Source organism: Leptodactylus fuscus, chromosome 6 (genome assembly GCF_031893055.1).
Source record: "Leptodactylus fuscus isolate aLepFus1 chromosome 6, aLepFus1.hap2, whole genome shotgun sequence".
NCBI classification, from domain to species: domain Eukaryota; kingdom Metazoa; phylum Chordata; class Amphibia; order Anura; family Leptodactylidae; genus Leptodactylus; species Leptodactylus fuscus.
Window position 1 is genome coordinate 10,065,159 of NC_134270.1, and position 19,384 is coordinate 10,084,542.

Sequence of the window (19,384 nt, forward strand, 5' to 3'; positions counted from 1 at the left end):
CCGGAGAGCTGAATTAATGGCAGAGCAAATATCTGTCGTTGTGTGACATTCCCCCTGGCTAGAGACATGGGACGTGGCGCCACCCTGAGCACGCTGCCGGCTCTGTCTGTGTGAGGAGAGCTCAGTCCCAGGAGACAATGATCCTAAGATGACCCAGATTGTCCCCCTGGGGTGTGAGCTCCATCTGCTGCGGCCTCCTGTGTACAGCTGTGCCCCGCACCGTCACCGTGGATTAGGATTTTATCATGTTATCCATCACACCTACATCGGAGGATTATCTATAGGGGCGCAGAGGTAGCGGGTATGCCCCAGTCTGGGATATGAGGGGGCACAAAACTCCTATGCCACATAAGACACTGGTATTATAACTGGTATATGGTCCGGGGGGAAGTTTGTGGTTGGAATAACACTTTAGGCCCCACATTGCAAAAATGCATTTTTGTAAATCACAGAATGTTAATTCGATCTACAGAATCGCCAGTGGTTTCACCTATAACCTCCGCGAAAAACATTGCCAAAAAATCCGCAATGCGTTTCCACCACAGCATTTTCTTGCAGCAATTCGCTGCGTGGAGCCTTAATCTTAAGGTATAACCAGACCCCGCTGTCATGTCTGGCACTAGTATTTAGGTTTCCTGCAGACTGCCCCTTTAAGTCCCTCTCTGCCATGTATCGGTTCAGTATCCGCTGCCTCTTAGCTGTGACATTGTATTTGGAGTCCACAGATTTACTTCCTGCCCCATCTGTCTGCTGCGTGTTGACGGGGGGGTCTTGCTTTATATTGCAGATTTTCTTCCAAATATTCCTGGTTTATGAATAGAATGCAAGAACTGCAGTGAAGACTGACACCGGCAGTGCAAGAGAACAGGTTTATTGTAGGGGGAGTATATTATGGCTTCCATCTTTTGTTCCCTATTATCAGCCATTTCCGAATTAGAGGAAGTTGATTATTTTCTCGAAAATTTAGGAAAAACATCCCCCGTCCAGTGCAGGGAATAAATACACTTGGGTTAATACACCATTAAATGGACTCTCTTAGGACTATTGCTTTAATGCAAATGATTCTTAATCTCTCCAATAGGGGTGGGGGTCCTCGGGGTGGGGGTGGAGGCTTCTGTTACATTCATTGTATCTCATTAGGATGCGAGAATGGAACGTTCATGGCATTCTGAACACAAACACTGGTCCCCATGACAACGGAGGATGCACCAATGACAGGCAAGTGACAGCCCGGGAGGACCAGTGCCCAATATAAATAGGGAGAGCCGGGTCCCCTGCCAGAAAATGAGCAAAGAAGAGGGGTCAGGATGGAGAGGGGGAATCGCCTGGTCCTAGGAGGGCGCTGGCTGGCCCTGGTGCCGCTGCTGATTATTACAGCACACGCAGGTAAGAGGAACTACAAGTCCCAGCAACCCCTCCGCAATACCTCATCTGGAGCACAGCTAGGCTCGGCCCATGAAACTTACAAGAAAATGTTACGTATCATTTTTTTTCAGTTAAACAAGGACTCCATGAAAAAAAAAAAAAAAAAAACCTGTTAAAAAAAAAAAAAAAAAAAGTTAAATATTTTTAATTAGAATTTTTGCTTTTTTTAGATGTGACATTTCAGTAATGATTCCGCATCATTGTTAATGTTTATTTTTTACTAAAAAATTTTAAATTTTTTGGGGATATTCTTCTGGTTTTAGGTTAAAAAAAAAACTAAATACAATTTTATTTAAAATATTAGGTTTTGTTTTTTTGTCATTTTTTATATATTATTTTATATTCTATTATTTATTTTTAATATATTATTTACTGCATTTTTCTTCTTAGAACTGTTTTTTTTTTTTTTTTTTTGTTTTCTAGACTCGATTTATTGGTTTTTTTTTAATGTTCCTGTATCTTTTTGAAGGGCGTTGTATTCTTTTACAAATTTTTTTTTTTTTTTTTTTTTTTTTTTTACCTTTGTTTTCTTTACTTGATTTCTCTTATTACATTTTTTTATCCACATTTTTTGTAACCTTTTTTTAATTCTTTTTGTAAGTTTTTTTTAAAAATAATTTTAGTTTTTCTTTTATTTTTTACACTTTTTGCTTTATGATTGTGACACATTTTATTACTTCTACACCCATGTAGTCAAAACCTGTAATTCCATACACATCCAGGCCCGCCCCATTTCCATGACATTTTGGAATGACGTCGCCGCCGTTGCTTTGGGTATTCGCTCACGTATGGCGTATCGTGTTAGAGCAAGGACACACGATCAGGTTTTTGCAGCCGGGTATGGATTATATAGGGCCAGAAGTGACGACAAGGTTAGCTCGTACCCGGCATCCTTTTCTATTATTGGATACAAAAAGTTCCAAAAATCAGAACGGGTCTCCTTACCTTTAGGGTGGATTGACGCGCAGCAGTTTTTGTGGCACCATTTCGACTCATAGCCAGGAATCTTGGCTTTGGCTCACAAAAAATCAAAGATTGTTGTCTATGGCAAGGAGGGGGTTAAGGAGGGGGGGGGGGGTAATCCCATCGCCAGGGCATTGTGCCATCTATCCGGCGGTGTGAATGGGGTTGCCACAGAGTTTGTTTGTGTTGCCTCCTGTGAATAGATCTTCAGCGAGTCTTTGTATGGCGTCCAGTTGACTCCTAAAGCCAAACTAAGAGGGAGCGGAACAAGAGACGATGGTGGACAGGCGGGAGGGGGGGGGGGGTGGCCGTTCTTCTACCCTCGCCACTGACATGGGCACATTGAATGTAACGGGTTATTGGGTTGGATCCACTTTTGGTGTTGTCACTTATGAGACGTGAACGAGTTTCTGGCAGAGCGGATTGTGCGGCATTAAATAAAGCTCAACACCCTGGGAAGATGTGGTGACGGGGGGCGGCATAAATGGCGCGGAGTTCTCATTTTGGATAGGTCGTAGTTAGTAAAATAATGTGAGCAAGATGGTTGTTCTCTGGCCTGTGGAGGCCGACTATAGTGCTCAGCAATAGGTTGACTGATCGGGGATAAGTGATCGTTTATCTGAGGATTCACTTCGCGACTACTTGCTTTCCTAGATCATTTTCACACCTTGTGACGCAGCTTTTGCCGAAATCATAGAAAGTTTGGAAAAAAAACATACTTGACAACACAGGACGACAGACAAGTCTGTCAAGTGGTGGCCTATTAAAGAATACTAAAAGGATAGCATTTAAAGGGGACCTATCACCACATCCACAATCTCCAACTCTTCATGATCTTTAATACTCGCCACTCCACTGATTCCGACGCACTTGGAATTTTTTCTCTAGCCCCTACCATTCCCAAGAAAATCAGTTTCAGTATCCAGTATGCTATTCGGGTCTCCACTCACAGGTGGGCGTGTCCCAGACTACCTGCTTCTACAGCCTAATTACCATAGACTGTGCTAAAACTAATTGCACTGATTTCTCAGGATTTGTAGGGGCTAGAGAAAAAATTCCAACTGTTCCACCATGAGTGGAGGGAAGCCCATTGAAGGATGCAAAGATCTGAAGGTGGTGAATGGTCCCCTTTAACTGCCTGACATACAATCAATCAGGTGGCCTCCCCCCTGCAGAATTATATCTCAGGAAATTTCTCCAATTCTGATAAAACTTGGTGGAGGACTCTTACCTTACGTCCATGGAGTGGCGGTATAGCTGTGTGCCGGAGCAGAGAAGAAGCACATGCTGCAGCAGTATTTATGGTCACTATTTGGCCTATATATTACCAGGTGCCCTCATGGATACCACAGAATGGGAAGGCTCTTGCAGGTTTGGTGATCCAGGTGCCTGATGAAAGCAGAAGAGACCAGAAGGGTCTCACCTCCGCAGGTGTCCTGATGGTGACTGATGGGCTGGGTATGGAGGCACTGCCATGTTCTCCAGTCAAACTAAATTGAGGCCTATCAAGTTTAGTGGTGGCGCCCTCTAAAGTTTAAGCGTGACCGCTTGGTACCTGCACACACCACCTGGGTGCAGCGCTCGATGAAGGTTACTAAAGATGGTGGACTTGGAGATTTTGATTCCCATCACACCAGAACCTTATCTGAACAAGTAGGTAAATGTAGTAAATCAGGGGTGGCCACAAGTCGGTGGCGGTTGGCGGTTCACAGTATGGTTACGATATGTATGTACATACAACACACATACATATCCAAGTAAATATACATATACACGATAGTGCGCTTATTATAAGGTGAATAAATAATACTGCCATAGTATACATATAAGTAAGCCTACCATACTGTACACATAACTAATGTCACTATACAGAACTGCCATACTGTACACATAACTAATACCACCATACAGAACTGCCATACTGTACACATAACTAATACCACCATACAGAACTGCCATACTGTACACATAACTAATGTCACCATACAGAATTGCCATACTGTACACATAACTAATACCACCATACAGAACTGCCATACTGTACACATAACTAATTCCACCATACAGAACTGCCATACTGTACACATAACTAATACCACCATACAGAACTGCCATACTGTACACATAACTAATGTCACCATACAGAACTGCCATACTGTACACATAACTAATACCACCATACAGAACTGCCATACTGTACACATAACTAATGTCACCATACAGAACTGCCATACTGTACACACAACTAATACCACCATACAGAACTGCCATACTGTACACATAACTAATACCACCATACAGAATTGCCATACTGTACACACAACTAATACCACCATACAGAACTGCCATACTGTACACACAACTAATACCACCATACAGAACTGCCATACTGTACATATAACTAATGTCACCATACAGAACTGCCATACTGTACACATAACTAATGTCACCATACAGAACTGCCATACTGTACACATAACTAATACCACCATACAGAACTGCCATACTGTACACATAACTAATGTTACCATACAGAACTGCCATACTGTACACATAACTAATACCACCATACAGAACTGCCATACTGTACACATAACTAATACCACCATACAGAATTGCCATACTGTACACACAACTAATACCACCATACAGAACTGCCATACTGTACACACAACTAATACCACCATACAGAACTGCCATACTGTACACACAACTACTGTCACCATACAGAACTGCCATACTGTACACATAACTAATGCCACCATACAGAACTGCCATACTGTACATATAACTAATACCACCATACAGAACTGCCATACTGTACACACAACTAATACCACCATACAGAACTGCCATACTGTACACACAACTACTGTCACCATACAGAACTGCCATACTGTACACATAACTACTGTCACCATACAGAACTGCCATACTGTACACATAACTAATTCCACCATACAGAACTGCCATACTGTACACATAACTAATGTCACCATACAGAACTGCCATACTGTACATATAACTAATACCACCATACAGAACTGCCATACTGTACACATAACTAATGTCACCATACAGAACTGCCATACTGTACACATAACTAATGTCACCATACAGAACTGCCATACTGTACATATAACTAATACCACCATACAGAACTGCCATACTGTACATATAACTAATGTCACCATACAGAACTGCCATACTGTACATATAACTAATGTCACCATACAGAACTGCCATACTGTACACATAACTAATGTCACCATACCGTACTTGAAAACAATGGGAGGCATATTTGGGGACAGAATCCGCCTCCAAATCTGTGACAAATTCTTCAGTGTGAACATCTCCTAACAGTGTTCAGGGGATAATAAGCCCAATAGACCAAAAGAAGAATCTGTTGACAGCTACTTGTTGATGGTTTTCAGGGAACAAATAGTCATCTTCTATACCGCACCCAAAAATAGGAAACCAAAGACATTCTGAGCATAACCAGCGCACTGTTTGATGACTATAGGGGGCAGAGCTTGACACACGGATTCCCGTTATGGCCTACTTTGACGCTATGCCCTCCCTCCGGTGTCAGTCCATCTGCTCTGCTTGTAGTGTTCCTTTCTTTCATTACTTACCACCCGCCATTGTTTTTCGATTACACTCCACCATCTTTCTCTTTGCCCACAAATATTTGCACATTTTACAGCTAATAACTGATTTCATTGTAATACCTTGTTTTTCCTGCGGGGGTGCTGTAGGGAAATCTGTCTCTCTGTAAAACTTCAGTTCATTGATTGAGAAGGTTCCTGGTAGGTTGCTGTACGAACAGATATTATGGAAATGTCAATCACCCGCAAATTTTTCTCTTGTAGCTCAGAAATCTGACGCGGGGGCGGATGGCGCAACCACCCTTATTAACCACTCCTCCATGGTCATCCAGCGCCTGCAGGAGCTGCTGCAGAACGGCAATGCCAGTGACAGCACTCTACGTATACGTACCACCAACTCGGAAGAGGTGAAGGTCATCCACACCCATCAGCTGCTGCTTATCCTGCAAAGCGATGTTTTTGAGGGACTCTTATCGAACCAAAGTGTGTTGACCCTAAAGGAGCCTCCAGAGTGCGCTGTTCTGTTTGAGAAGTTCATAAGGTAAATGCAAGCACTTCCATGGTCTCATGGATGGGGGGAAACATAGACGTCTATGGATATTAAGCGATGGAATTGGTCAACAAGTTGCTGTTGACATCCAATTTTTCCAAAAATTTTTAGTTTTTTTTAGATCAAATTCTTAATTTCGCCACTCAGTTTAGTACTATCAGCCTATGGTGGGGTCTACATGGGATCAGGTTCTGACTGGCCTATTAGCCTCTTAAAGGGGTGGTCTACTGCAGGAAAATGTAGAATTACATGGCGGCCCGTGTAATCTATGGATGGTTCGAGTCCATAGATGGTTTTCAGTTCCGGATCATAGAGTTATCGAGTTATTCTATGACACCCATATGCTCTAAAACACATGTATACCCAATGCAAGTTTCAGGTAGTAGTATATTAAAGGGATATTCAAAAACATTACCCTTAAAGGGATTCTACCATTAAAAACTTTTTTTTTGTAGATAAGACGTCAGAATAGCCTTTAGAAAGGCTATTCGTCTCTTACCTTTAGATGTGATCTCTGCCGCGCCGTTCCTTAGAAATACCGGTATGCAAATTGGTTCTCTCGCAGCAATGGGGGCGGGAAATGCGATGGGGGCGTCCCCACTGCTGCTTGAAAACAGGCTCCAGCGACGCCTCCATCTTCTGTGGATCCTCCCCTTCTTTCTTTGTCTTTCTTCGGCGTCACCTTCGACGCCTGCGCAGTTGGCTCTGCCAGTGAGACACTAGTAGAGCCGACTGCGCATGCACGCAATTGTGGCGTTGGAACTATGGCCGTGGGCATGCGCAGTCGGCTCTACTAGTGTCTCACTGGCAGAGCCAACTGCGCAGGCATCGAAGGTGACGCCGAATAAAAATGAAGAAAGAAGGGGAGGATCCAGCAGAAGATAGAGGCGTCGCTGGAGCCTGTTTTCGAGCAGCAGTGGGGACGCCCCCATCGCATTTCCAGCACCGGGGCCCGCCCCCATTGCTGCGAGAGAACCAATTTGCATACCGGTAAAAAAACGGTATTTCTAAGGAACGGCGCGGCGGAGATCACATCTAAAGGTGAGAGACTAATAGCCTTTCTAAAGGCTATTCCAACGTCTTATCTACAAAACAAAAGTTTTTAATGGTAGAATCCCTTTAAGATACCCAATCGATATCAAATCGGTAGGGGTCTAACTCCCGACACTCAACAATCACCTTAATAGGTCATCAATATTAAAGTTCTAGAATACCTCTTTAATTTTATGAGTTATTGACCCAGGGTGTCCTATGTTGTTACCCCGGCCATAGCCAAGAGCATCCACCATGCCTGTAGTAGTTGGGTTCCAGGTACCAGATGATAACCCATCCATCATAGGGTCCTCCGAAAGCTTCCCCTAACTCAGTGTTGTTGTCTCACTTGCAGGTATTTCTATTCTGGGGAGATCTCGGTCCAGTTAAGTCATGCCATACCACTGCACCGATTGGCCAGCAAGTACCACGTGTTAGCGCTACAGAAAGGCGTCGCCGATTACATGAAGACCCATCTGGCCAGCGAGTCGACTCAAGGTCACGTAGTAAGCTGGTACCATTACGCTTTAGGAATTGGTGATGAAACGTTGCAGGAAAGTTGCCTGAAGTTTTTGGCCTGGAACCTCTCCACTGTGATGAATAGCAACGAGTGGGTGACCGTCAGCGATGACCTCATGGTTTCCCTTTTGCAAAGATCGGACTTGGTGTTGCAGAGCGAGTTAGAGTTGTTCGCTTCAGTTGAAGAATGGGTGAATCGAAACAACCCAGATGTGTCCATTATTGAGAAGGTCTTGAGGTCTATCAGGTACCCCATGATTCCTCCAAGTCAACTTTTTCAAATCCAGAAACAGTCAATGCTGTTGGCGTCCTACCAAAATGTTATTCAGGATCTACTGTTCCAAGCCTTCCAGTTTCATTCTGCTTCCCCTTTACATCTTGCTAAGTACTTTGAAGTCAACTGCAGCATGTTCATTCCTCGGAATTACCTATCTTCCTCCTGGGGGTCCCAGTGGATCATCAACAACCCTGCCCGGGACGATCGAAGCCTCAGCTTCCAAACCCAACTAGGTCCGAGCAACTATGACTCCAGTAAGAAGATTACCTGGAACGCGCTCTTCTCTCCACGTTGGCTTCCCGTCAGTCTCCGTCCCGTCTACTCCGAGTCCGTGTCTAGCGCTTCTCAATCGAATCGTCTCGAAGAAGGAAGGCCGCGGCTGGTGGTGACTTCGGCCATGAGCGGCCTGGATTTTGCTGGAGTCACTTTTCAGAAGACTGTACTTGTAGGAGTGCGGAGACAGCAAGGTAAGGTGTTTGTGAAGCACGTCTACAATGTCCACCAGAGCACCGATGAAGTGTCTGACTTCTTGGCCCACGCCGATCTGCAGAAACGGACCTCGGAGTATCTGATCGACAACTCCCTTCATCTCCATATTATCATCAAGCCTATCTACCATTCTCTCATCAAAGCCAAGTGATGTGGATTCTCGATAGTCCTCACCTAATCTCGGGCTGTGACGCTCGGACGTTATTGGGGGCCCTCCATTTTTATCTCTCCAATATGGTTGAATAAGATCTACCGTTTTTAATTGAAGACCTAGATTTGCCAAGCTAAGATCTTGGAAGGGTATGTGGACTTAAAAACATCATCTGGTAGGCTCTTGGTCGATGGCCGTGAACTACGATCTCCAAAAACTGGCATGACCCATTGGGTTTGCTCATGGGTGAAAATTCTCGGCTTTATGGAATCCAACGGATGTCAACGGGACGTGGTACTTACCAGAGATGAAGGTCTTGAGACGTAGGATGATGTTTAAAGGTACACATGCCCTTTAAGACAAATGCTAGTGGCCTCGTTGGCTGTTCCAGTCTGAATGGACGTCCTAGTCTTGCAATAGTTGAAGGGTCACAGGTTGGGGACCAATTTCGAAAACCAATTTTTTACATGATATTTTTGATAACTTTGCCCCATAGTACGAAGTCCATCTCCCTCAGTCTACCACCGAAAGGCAAAAAGATGAAGTCCAGTGATGTCACCGAAATTATTTTATTCCAATTTTAATTTATATAAAAAGACAGTCAACAAAAACAAAAAAATCAGTACAAAGAATACAAAGCTCTGATCCAGACGCTGAAGAAAAAACTACGGGAACCCTCGAACCCCCCCGCCCAGAGAGGACAATAAAAAGTGCTAGGACTGTAAGGATGAACGGTCTTGGATAATATAGATCCCCAATATGGTTTTCTAGTTGTTTATAATAAAACATGTTGGTTTACGATGGTGTGAAATTCTTCATTATAATGTGATCGTACGGTGATAGTGTAATAAATAATATCCCTGGTGGTCTAGTGAGGCTGGTGGTGGATAGTAATGGTATTGGTGGCCTGCTGATGGGGTAAAAAATGTATTTCATCGCAGGTTTTTTGAGTCCCAAACAGGTTAAACCATAAAATCCCTGATGGTATAGAGTGATGTAGGTGTTTATAATATTAGTCCTGGTGTAGTACAGAGACTAATCCCAAAAATCCCAGGTGGTATCCAGCAACTTATGTGTTAATATCCAGTGGTATAGTGTGGTACAGTGTTACCCCGGGTGGTATGGGGTTGTTTAGAGGTTTATCCAGAAATTCCCTGGTGGTGTAGGGCGATTTAGGACTTACTATTATTACTCCTGGTGGTATAGGGTGATGTAGGGGTTAATATCCTGGTAGTATAGGGTGATTTAGGGGTTAGTGCCCTGGTGGTAAAGGGTGATTTAGGGGTTAATATCTTGGTGGTATAGGGTGATTTAGGGGTTAATATCCTGGTGGTATAGGGTGATTTAGGGGTTAATATACTGACGGTATAGGAAGATTTAGGGGTTAATGTCCTGGTGGTATAAGGTGATTTAGGGGTTAATGTCCTGGTGGTATAGGGTGATTTAGGGGTTAATATCCTGGTGGTATAGGGTGATTTAGGGGTTAATATACTGACAGTATAGGAAGATTTAGGGGTTAATGTCCTGGTGGTATAAGGTGATTTAGGGGTTAATGTCCTGGTGGTATAGGGTGATTTAGGGGTTAATATCCTGGTGGTATAGGGTGATTTAGGGGTTAATATCCTGGTGGTATAGGGTGATTTAGGGGTTAATATACTGACAGTATAGGAAGATTTAGGGGTTAATGTCCTGGTGGTATAAGGTGATTTAGGGGTTAATGTCCTGGTGGTATAGGGTGATTTAGGGGTTAATGTCCTGGTGGTATAGGGTGATTTAGGGGTTAATATACTGACAGTATAGGAAGATTTAGGGGTTAATGTCCTGGTGGTATAAGGGTTAATGTCCTGGTGGTATAGGGGTTAATGTCCTGGTGGTATAGGGTGATTTAGGGGTTAATGTCCTGGTGGTATAGGGTAATTTAGGTGTTCGTACCCTGGTGGTATAGGGTGATTTAGGGGTTAATGTCCTGGTGGTATAGGGTGATTTAGGGGTTAATGTCCTGGTGGTATAGGGTGATTTAGGGGTTAATGTCCTGGTGGTATGGGGTGATTTAGGGGTTAATGTCCTGGTGGTATGGGGTGATTTAGGGGTTAATGTCCTGGTGGTATGGGGTGATTTAGGGATTAATGTCCTGGTGGTATAGGGTGATTTAGGTGTCCTTATTATTAGACCACACCAGTGACAGAACATGGCGCCATACTACAAGGTCGCTCCCCCACTGTCAGACCTAGACAATATCTACACAGTAATATAAGCAGGGGGTTAGTGCAGAATATCTCGGAGGTATATAGTGATTTCTAGATTACTATCCCTGGTGGGCTAGGGTGGTCTGGATCCAGCAATGCCAATGTCATACTTAGGCATGACTGGTACAAGTGATGCCAAGGAGCTACATCCATCCAATACCGAGCTATACCAGCCATGGTCCAAGCTGCCCCTGACCCCTGGGCCAATACTTACCAGCCTCCCCTCCCCCACCCTTAAATACCTTCAAAATATGCGTGTAAAAAAACCAAAACCTCAAATGTGAATACAGATCAGTAAATAGTGTCAAAAATAGACGCAGGAGACGTTTCACAGCAAAGTTGGAGTCAATTTGCATAGTGCCAAGGTTTTCTAGAGGTATTCAGCCAATGGTTGCCCGCGCCATGCCCAAGAATTGCCCACCATGCCCCTTGTCTTCTCCTCAGACCTCAGTCCGTTGCATATATGATCATCTTGGAACCGCGTGTTGTCCAACACATTGGCACGGAGGCCGACAACTGCTCTCGTGGTAATACCGTAATGCCCATTGTGCCCAGTACTGAAGGCCGGCGCCATCGCCCAGATAGGCTCCGAGCTGGCGAACTACAACAGTCGACGTGGAATAATCCAGCGGTAATACAAAAAGTGCGCAAATGTTACAAGAAATCTACAAAGGACAAGGATTTGATACATTTTAGAAAGTTTTTGTACAAATTCTTCATTTTGCCTGAAAACGATTGCGCCGCCCGCCACGAAGCAGGCACTAGAGGGGAGAGAACGGTCAACTCTACATAGCAGCAAGTAGGAGTCTCCGCCGGCGCCCACGAGGGGTCGGTCAGTATTGGGTACACCCATAACAGGAGACAAGAGACGTAATACAGTTCTGTCAAGGGTAAGGAAGTGTGAAAATACCTTCCGGGATATTCGGCGCCCTCCTGCCACTTTTACCTTCAGTGGACAAAAGTTTTCAGAGGTGCCATATCAAAAATTTGCAAAGATCGTCTCATAGGAAGGTTCCAGCCCGTTAATGTTTCCGAACCCGTATCTCCTTTCCGTTGATGCCGCCGGCGTTTCCGGTGCTGAAGTTGAATCGCGGCCTCTGGTTGTTGGAAATTTGCTTCTTGGTATTGGCAGGTTGGGATCCTGCTCCTTGGTGGTCTCCAACTTTAGCCATATTTCCTGTGTAGATTAAAAATAATATTAAAGGGGAGTTCACACCCCTACTGATCCCAAAAATGGGAGTACCCATAAGACGCAATGATTCCAGAAGATGAGGACCAGCAATGGATCCATGGATGAAGCCGTCAATAGACTACACTACGCTTCCATACAACTGACCGACCCCCTGACTGTTCTGGATTAGAGAGAAGGTTCCAAGTCGGAGCCCCACACTAATACGCCCACAAGTGCCCCCATAGGGTTGTTTCCTGGACCTCATATGACACCTACCAGCTTGGTTCTGAGGAAGCTTCACCTGCGCTATCGGCAGCACAACCTTCCCGCGGCTGTTGATATTCTGAGGGATGTTACTCTGGATCTTGTGGTCCGAGTTGCTCTCCAGGGCTCTGTTTCGAGAAGGATGGTTCTTTGGTCGCACCAACTACAGAATAAAAAAGGACCATAAATATAAAAGAGTATTGTCAGCATCTCCTTTCAAGTAATCTAAATGTGACCCTAACCTATCTATCTGGAGGGCTTGGGTCCCTGACACCAGAACCAGCATATCACCCCAATCCTGCAGATAGATAGGTTACTGTCACCAGAACCAGCATATCACCCCAGCCCTGCAGATAGATAGGTTACTGTCACCAGACCCCAGTATATCATCCCAACCCTGCAGATAGATAGGTTAGTGTCACCAGACCCAGCATATCACCCCAGCCCTGCAGATAGATAGGTTACTGTCACCAGAACCAGCATATCACCCCAGCCCTGCAGATAGATAGGTTACTGTCACCAGAGCCAGCATATCACCCCAGCCCTGCAGATAGATAGGATAGTGTTACCAGAGCCAGTATATCACCCCAGCCCTGCAGATAGATAGGTTACTGTCACCAGACCCAGCATATCACCCCAGCCCTGCAGATAGATAGGTTACTGTCACCAGAACCAGCATATCACCCCAGCCCTGCAGATAGATAGGTTACTGTCACCAGAACCAGCATATCACCCCAGCCCTGCAGATAGATAGGTTACTGTCACCAGAACCAGCATATCACCCCAGCCCTGCAGATAGATAGGTTACTGTCACCAGAGCCAGCATATCACCCCAGCCCTGCAGATAGATAGGATAGTGTTACCAGAGCCAGCATATCACCCCAGCCCTGCAGATAGATAGGTTAGTGTTACCAGAGCCAGTATATCACCCCAGTCCTGCAGATAGATAGGTTACTGTCACCAGAACCAGCATATCACCCAGCCCTGCAGATAGATAGGTTACTGTCACCAGAACCAGCATATCACCCCAGCCCTGCAGATAGATAGGTTACTGTCACCAGACCCAGCATATCACCCCAGCCCTGCAGATAGATAGGTTACTGTCACCAGAATCAGCATATCACCCCAGCCCTGCAGATAGATAGGTTAGTGTCATGGAGGCAGCGATTCACAAGGGGAAGATACCCCCTTGGGTGATACATTGGGTTCTGGTGACACTCCTGACCAATGAGGTAAAATTTCACCACTATCTACTACGATACTATCTACTAGTTAGGGTGGACTGGCCAATTGCTCGGAGTTCCCCATCTCATATACCTAGTACAGGACCGCCCTGATAGCTAAAAATATACCAATGACCCTTTTACTACTCTAGACCACCAGGGAATTGAGAAAACCCTATTCCACCCCAGACCCGCAGGGATAATGAAATAATAAGTGACGGGTGTATAACTTTTTTACAGACCCTCATTTTTTTTTTTATTTAACAAAACCCATCCTGCCATATTTTGTATGTCCTTACCCCTTGGCCAGTGACCTCAAATGACCTTGACCTCTTCTTTCTGCGCTTAACCTCTAAAGACTCCTCCCTCTTCTCCAGCTTCTGGGCTCCTTTCTTTTGCGCTTGGTTCCACAGACCCGGTGAATCCCTGCGCTGGCTGCTTCCTCTCCCTAGGGCCGCCACCATCTCGCCGGTGCTGGTGGAGAGGTTGTCTTCGCTGGCCGCGTGGTGGAGTGGAGAGCTTGGTATCTGCTGATCTCTGAACGGATTGTCCTCGCTCTCGCTCAGAGAATGGACGGACAGGTTGCTCCTCTCCTTCATGGGCTGAAGCAGCTGTAGGCGGTCGCCCTCTATAACTCGGGATCGTCTCCGCGCCGCCTTCACCGTAATACTTTTAATGCTGCTTAGAATCTCTTTTTTCTCTGGTTGAAAAAAAAATCGTAAAGTTCCTTTAGCAGGTCATCACTCATCGCTCCAATACAAGGTCTGGCGACAGTCCCGAGTGACGCAAACCATCGCGGCTCGGTACGACTATAATGTCTGCACGCCCAAGTGTCCTATAATGTCTATTGTGGGGGCCACAACTTTGTCTATGGTGTCTGATGCCTCCATAATAGCACTGGCATCAGTGAGACCAGAGACCGCTGGCACCGCTACCTCCTCGCTATCTGTTGGTACTCGAACCTGTAACCTGGACCCATCAGGGGGTCAGCACAGGACTATGACAATTGTTGGAAATTTCGATGTACTTGTGGGGTTTAACGTACGGCATCAGATGAGCAGCCTGTGCTATGCTGTTTCTGTAACTCCTATAGAGCTGGATGGGAGCTGAGGAAACAGTGTAGCTCTCTATGGGAATGAAGGAAACGCCACCTAGTGGTCAGGACTTGCAGGCAGTTATTCCTGCTTCCCCAGAGGGGCGTAATCCTTTAATATGGGGTGTCGGGATTTAAAGGCGCAAACAAGTCACTTCGTCCTGTTTCCTAGAAACTATGTAGTGCAAAGTAATAAACTTATCTAAAGCAGAGCGCCCCTTTAATCCCCCATCTATTGCCTCTTACCTTTCCGTGTTAGCGCCACCTTGTCACTGTTGTCAGGAGAGGAGTTGATGTGGCTGCTTCTCACCAGACTGTCACGTGGAAAATACTGGAAAAAAAAAACCCATAAGTTCAATAAAATGGAACCTAAATCTTTAAAATGAGATCATTTCAATGTGAATAGGCCTTAAAGGGGTTGTCCATTGTGGGTGATCCCTTTATGTTGAAAACAAGCATACCCGAGTCATTGCAGCCGCTCATGGAGATCCTATAGATCAGACCCCCTACCCCTTCTAAAATCCTATTTTCCTATCTGATACATTTAGGGCCGACTCATTGAGGCAGCAACCCCCGCCCTATGTCATAGATGAGATTCCCCTGCCTAGGAACCCCCCGTTCCATCTATTCTTTTGGGGACTGACCAGATCATTTGGTAATCCAGTGATAAGCGGCGTTACTATATGCCGGACGCTTATCCCTACCTATCAAAATAACAACTTTGCTCGTCAATAACAGAACCAGACCTGCTAAGAAGATTAACCCTTATACACCCAGCAGGAAGACCCTCCTACTTACCTCTTTGCTGACCATCCCATTGACGTGTATTGGCGGCGGAGTCACCACTGTGGAGTTTTTAATCATCCGGGCACGGGGACTGGTTTTAAACACTTTATTTGCGTCACTGGAGGGAAAAAAAAGACGTAAAATAAAGGGTTAAAAATAAGAAAGATTTAACAAATACAAAAATTCACGCCAAATTCTCTGGTGGAAAAAAAATTCGCAAAAACTGGCTAATAGAAGGAGCCATTCCCCTGTTCTTCTCCCCCCCCCCCCCCGCAAATATTAGGGGGGGGGGGGTGACATATCTGAGGCTGCAGTTGTCACTACTGACACATCTAGTGGCCTCCCTAAAGGGTCTGAGGAGGCGACGCACTTCTCTTATACGCCTCCGAATCTCAAATAACGCACTGTCCCTGTGGTCTGCTGCATGCCATGACCATTGATCGCCACCTTATGAGCAGGACCTGCGACTGCCATCAAGATCTACCATCTTACGAATACCGCGGTGGCTGTTCCTTGACCCATTGATGATGTCATCCTATCAAATAGATAATGAATATTCTTAAAGGGGTTGTCCAGGAGTTATGGGAAGTCAATGCTGTATTATACAGTCCTAGTCCCCTTTCCCTTCCAGGCTGGGCGGGAAGTGGAGGCTCACATGACCGCTGAGACCAGTCGGTGGCCTTACTGGTAAGGAACCAGTGACACCCACCAATCAGCCATCGATGCCAGAACTATTATGGTGCCGGAATCAAATAGCTCCATGCCTGGCCAAGATCCCGCATCTCAGCTCCCCTTCCCCACTGACTGGCTACTGATGACCTATCCTAAGCATAGGTCTTCAATATCTAAAAGTTGGACAAACCCTTTAAGGACCTTTCAGTTCTGGACATATATGGAGTCTCCAACCTTTCTGTCTCGGACAGCAGTCGAGGAAGTATTCTCCTGTAGGACTCTCTTTGATTCAGATTCCTGTTGTCTGATCCGAACGTCCGGACACTCTCCTGGTCAGAGTCTGCTTCTTGGGACGCCTCTTCTGCCGTGATCTGAGGGATTTTCGGCAAAGAGTTCTGGCTATCCTGTAAAGTGTCAAGAAGGTGAATTAGGCTGTGGAACATGAAGATGTTGTGGAAGAAGGAACTTCAAAGCAAAGGGCTCCGGTCTCATATTTGGTCACCCAAACAACGGCTTATGGAGGAACACTTACTTTCAGGGCCATCACAGAAGCTCGGTCAATTATAGTTATTCGATCCAATGTTCCTTCTTCCAGCTCTCGAAGGTAGAGCTCATACAAGTCCTCCAGGCGATGGGGAACCGTCAGGTTGTGGTCTACAAAGAGAGAAACCATATGGTTGACCGAAGAAGAACCCACATGTTGAGGTAAAGGTCCTCGAAGCCAATGGAAATCCTCACCAATGATGATGCGTCTCTGCTGTTTGATGATCTCATCACACAGACACCGATGTTGCTCGAATTTTTGCACCATATAGTTCTTCTGCCGGATCATGTTGTCTTTGAGCAGGGCGTGGGACTGCATCTCGGTATTTTCAATCTCCAGTTCGTGGACTTTACACAAGAGGCTTAAGACCTCCCTCTGCTCCTCTGAGCTGATCCTTTTCGGTAATATTTCCTCCAGTCTTCTTGCTCGCTGTCGGATTTCTTTAAATCGCTTCTCCAATTCCATCTGGAGAAGACAAGATAGAAGCTGAAGGACAGGCACACATGCATACCTGCAGAATTTGGAAACATTCTCAATGTGTCTCCAGATGTGACCGTAGACCGACGCTCCTACTAATACCTTTTGGCGCCGTAGCTTGCTTTGATCTACTACCAGCGCGTGGACGTTCTCTCTGGCCGCTATCACCTCTGGAGGCTCCATGATGTCAGATTGGTCATCCCCAGTGTCTGAGTCCTTCTCGCTATCGTCTTTACCATAAGATTCCCTCCTCAGCTCTTCTCGCCACTTCCGGACCCGACGTGATTTTTCTTGCTCCCAGCTGTAACCATAAGACAACATGTTTGCTCATGGCCTAGACCCCTACTCGATGTCTTCAAAGTTCTACCATGACATTTGTATAAGAAATTGATGCAACAGTTGGCCAAAATTGGGACATCTGTACAATAAATGGATACAATTCTCCACCTACTCAGCAATGATGAGGAAGTGACGGGAAGTCTCCATCTGGATCTCCATGTGGTTGTTCTCCAGGTCCATCAGCTGTTTGCGGATGTCCATCTGTTCCCTAAAAGCCCTGATCAGCTGTTCCCTAAGCTGGTCCATCTCCCGTCTGTCATAGGGTAAGGTATGGAGCTGGACCTCGGCTGGTGGACATAGAATTGGACATGTTAGGGTGCTTATTCCTCAGACTCGATGGACGTTGCTTCCAAAAGAAGCCAAGGTTTACCTTGGATGTTGCGAATATCGCTCTTCTCGTTTCTCATCTGCTTCAAGCCTTGCTCATCGATCTTCTCCTTGAGTCTTTGGATCTCGTTTCTCAGGTCTGCGATGATGCTGGTGTACTGGGCGATGTGATAGGAGACATTGAGAAGGTTCCTCTTCACCTGGAGGATAGAAGATGCGTCAACATGATAGATAGAAGTGCCATGTAAGACTGTGTCTTCCAACTAAGGTTCCTTAGACCTATCAAGGGAGAAAGCTCAGTAACCGGCACAGATTCAGACGGTGCACCGATACCTACCCGGGTCTTGATATTTTTGGCACGGTCAGCGTAGGTGAGGGTATTTCGGGACTCCTCGAAGGCACTGCTGGCCGGACTGATGTGAGCAATCATCACAGTGCGACTATTCCCACCCAAAGAATCCTGAGGGCAAAAACGAGGGTCAGTAAGAGGTTACGAGGGAAGCCCATGCTGGACCACAGAGCTGACAATCCTAAGAAGAAGAAGATGGCTGTCTGTACCTTCAGGAGTCGGGTCAGTTTGCTGTCTCGGTAGTTGACGTACTTGTTGCCCCCTCGGTCGCTGAGGGCGTTGATGCAGTTGCCCAGGGCCAGCAGGGAGCGGTTGATGTGAGCCCCTTCCTTCATCCGCTGACCTCGGTTCTGAGTCTGCAACAGGGAAGATAAAGTCAGAAGTTTATCAGCAGTTGTGGGGGATCTCTGACTATCACAGGTAATGTGGCATTATAACAGTCTACACTATGGGAGCACTGTGTATGGATCAAGTGTGGGGGCGCTATGACTGTCAGTGGTAATGGGGCACTGTCATGGGGGTGCTGTGGGAAGGGGGGGGACTGACTAGCATTGTTACGTACAACACAACTGGAGCTGTCAAGGCTTCAACATGGCCGTTTCTGACTTGGAATACTGTGGATGGGGGCACTGCGATCTATATGATGGCACTAGGGTTGGCTCTGTTATGGGGGCACAGTGGGTAACTCTATATGATGGCACTATGGCTGACTCTGTTATGGGGGCACTGTGGTTAGCGCTATACAATGCCATTAGGGTTGGTTCTGTTATGGGGGAACTGTGGGTAACTCTATATGATGGCACTATGGCTGACTCTGTGGTTAGCGCTATACAATGCCATTAGGGTTGGTTCTGTTATGGGGGAACTGTGGGTAACTCT

General features: G+C 45.8%; 2 protein-coding genes across 2 annotated transcripts in view; one reads left to right on the forward strand and one right to left on the reverse strand.

The window, feature by feature from the left end:
- Nucleotides 1–1,283: 1,283 nt before the first annotated feature.
- On the forward strand, nucleotides 1,284–9,056 carry BTBD17 (BTB domain containing 17). Its single transcript, XM_075279342.1, has 3 exons — nucleotides 1,284–1,386; nucleotides 6,261–6,537; nucleotides 7,934–9,056. Exons 1-3 carry the CDS (start codon nucleotides 1,308–1,310, stop codon nucleotides 9,012–9,014), a joined length of 1,437 nt encoding a protein of 478 aa, XP_075135443.1. The 5' UTR covers nucleotides 1,284–1,307; the 3' UTR covers nucleotides 9,015–9,056.
- A 2,503-nt stretch (nucleotides 9,057–11,559) lies between these two features.
- Nucleotides 11,560–19,384, reverse strand: part of KIF19 (kinesin family member 19) — a 40,567-nt gene continuing 32,742 nt past the window's right edge. Inside the window, exons 8-20 of the mRNA XM_075279364.1 lie at nucleotides 18,715–18,861; nucleotides 18,494–18,616; nucleotides 18,200–18,356; nucleotides 17,942–18,116; nucleotides 17,593–17,791; nucleotides 17,208–17,478; nucleotides 17,002–17,123; nucleotides 16,704–16,873; nucleotides 15,810–15,915; nucleotides 15,258–15,342; nucleotides 14,218–14,618; nucleotides 12,708–12,858; nucleotides 11,560–12,437 (exon numbers count right to left, since the gene is read on the reverse strand). Coding sequence (XP_075135465.1) covers nucleotides 12,283–12,437; nucleotides 12,708–12,858; nucleotides 14,218–14,618; nucleotides 15,258–15,342; nucleotides 15,810–15,915; nucleotides 16,704–16,873; nucleotides 17,002–17,123; nucleotides 17,208–17,478; nucleotides 17,593–17,791; nucleotides 17,942–18,116; nucleotides 18,200–18,356; nucleotides 18,494–18,616; nucleotides 18,715–18,861 — 2,262 coding nt within the window. The 3' untranslated portion in view covers nucleotides 11,560–12,282. The remainder of the gene's footprint in view (nucleotides 12,438–12,707; nucleotides 12,859–14,217; nucleotides 14,619–15,257; nucleotides 15,343–15,809; nucleotides 15,916–16,703; nucleotides 16,874–17,001; nucleotides 17,124–17,207; nucleotides 17,479–17,592; nucleotides 17,792–17,941; nucleotides 18,117–18,199; nucleotides 18,357–18,493; nucleotides 18,617–18,714; nucleotides 18,862–19,384) is intronic.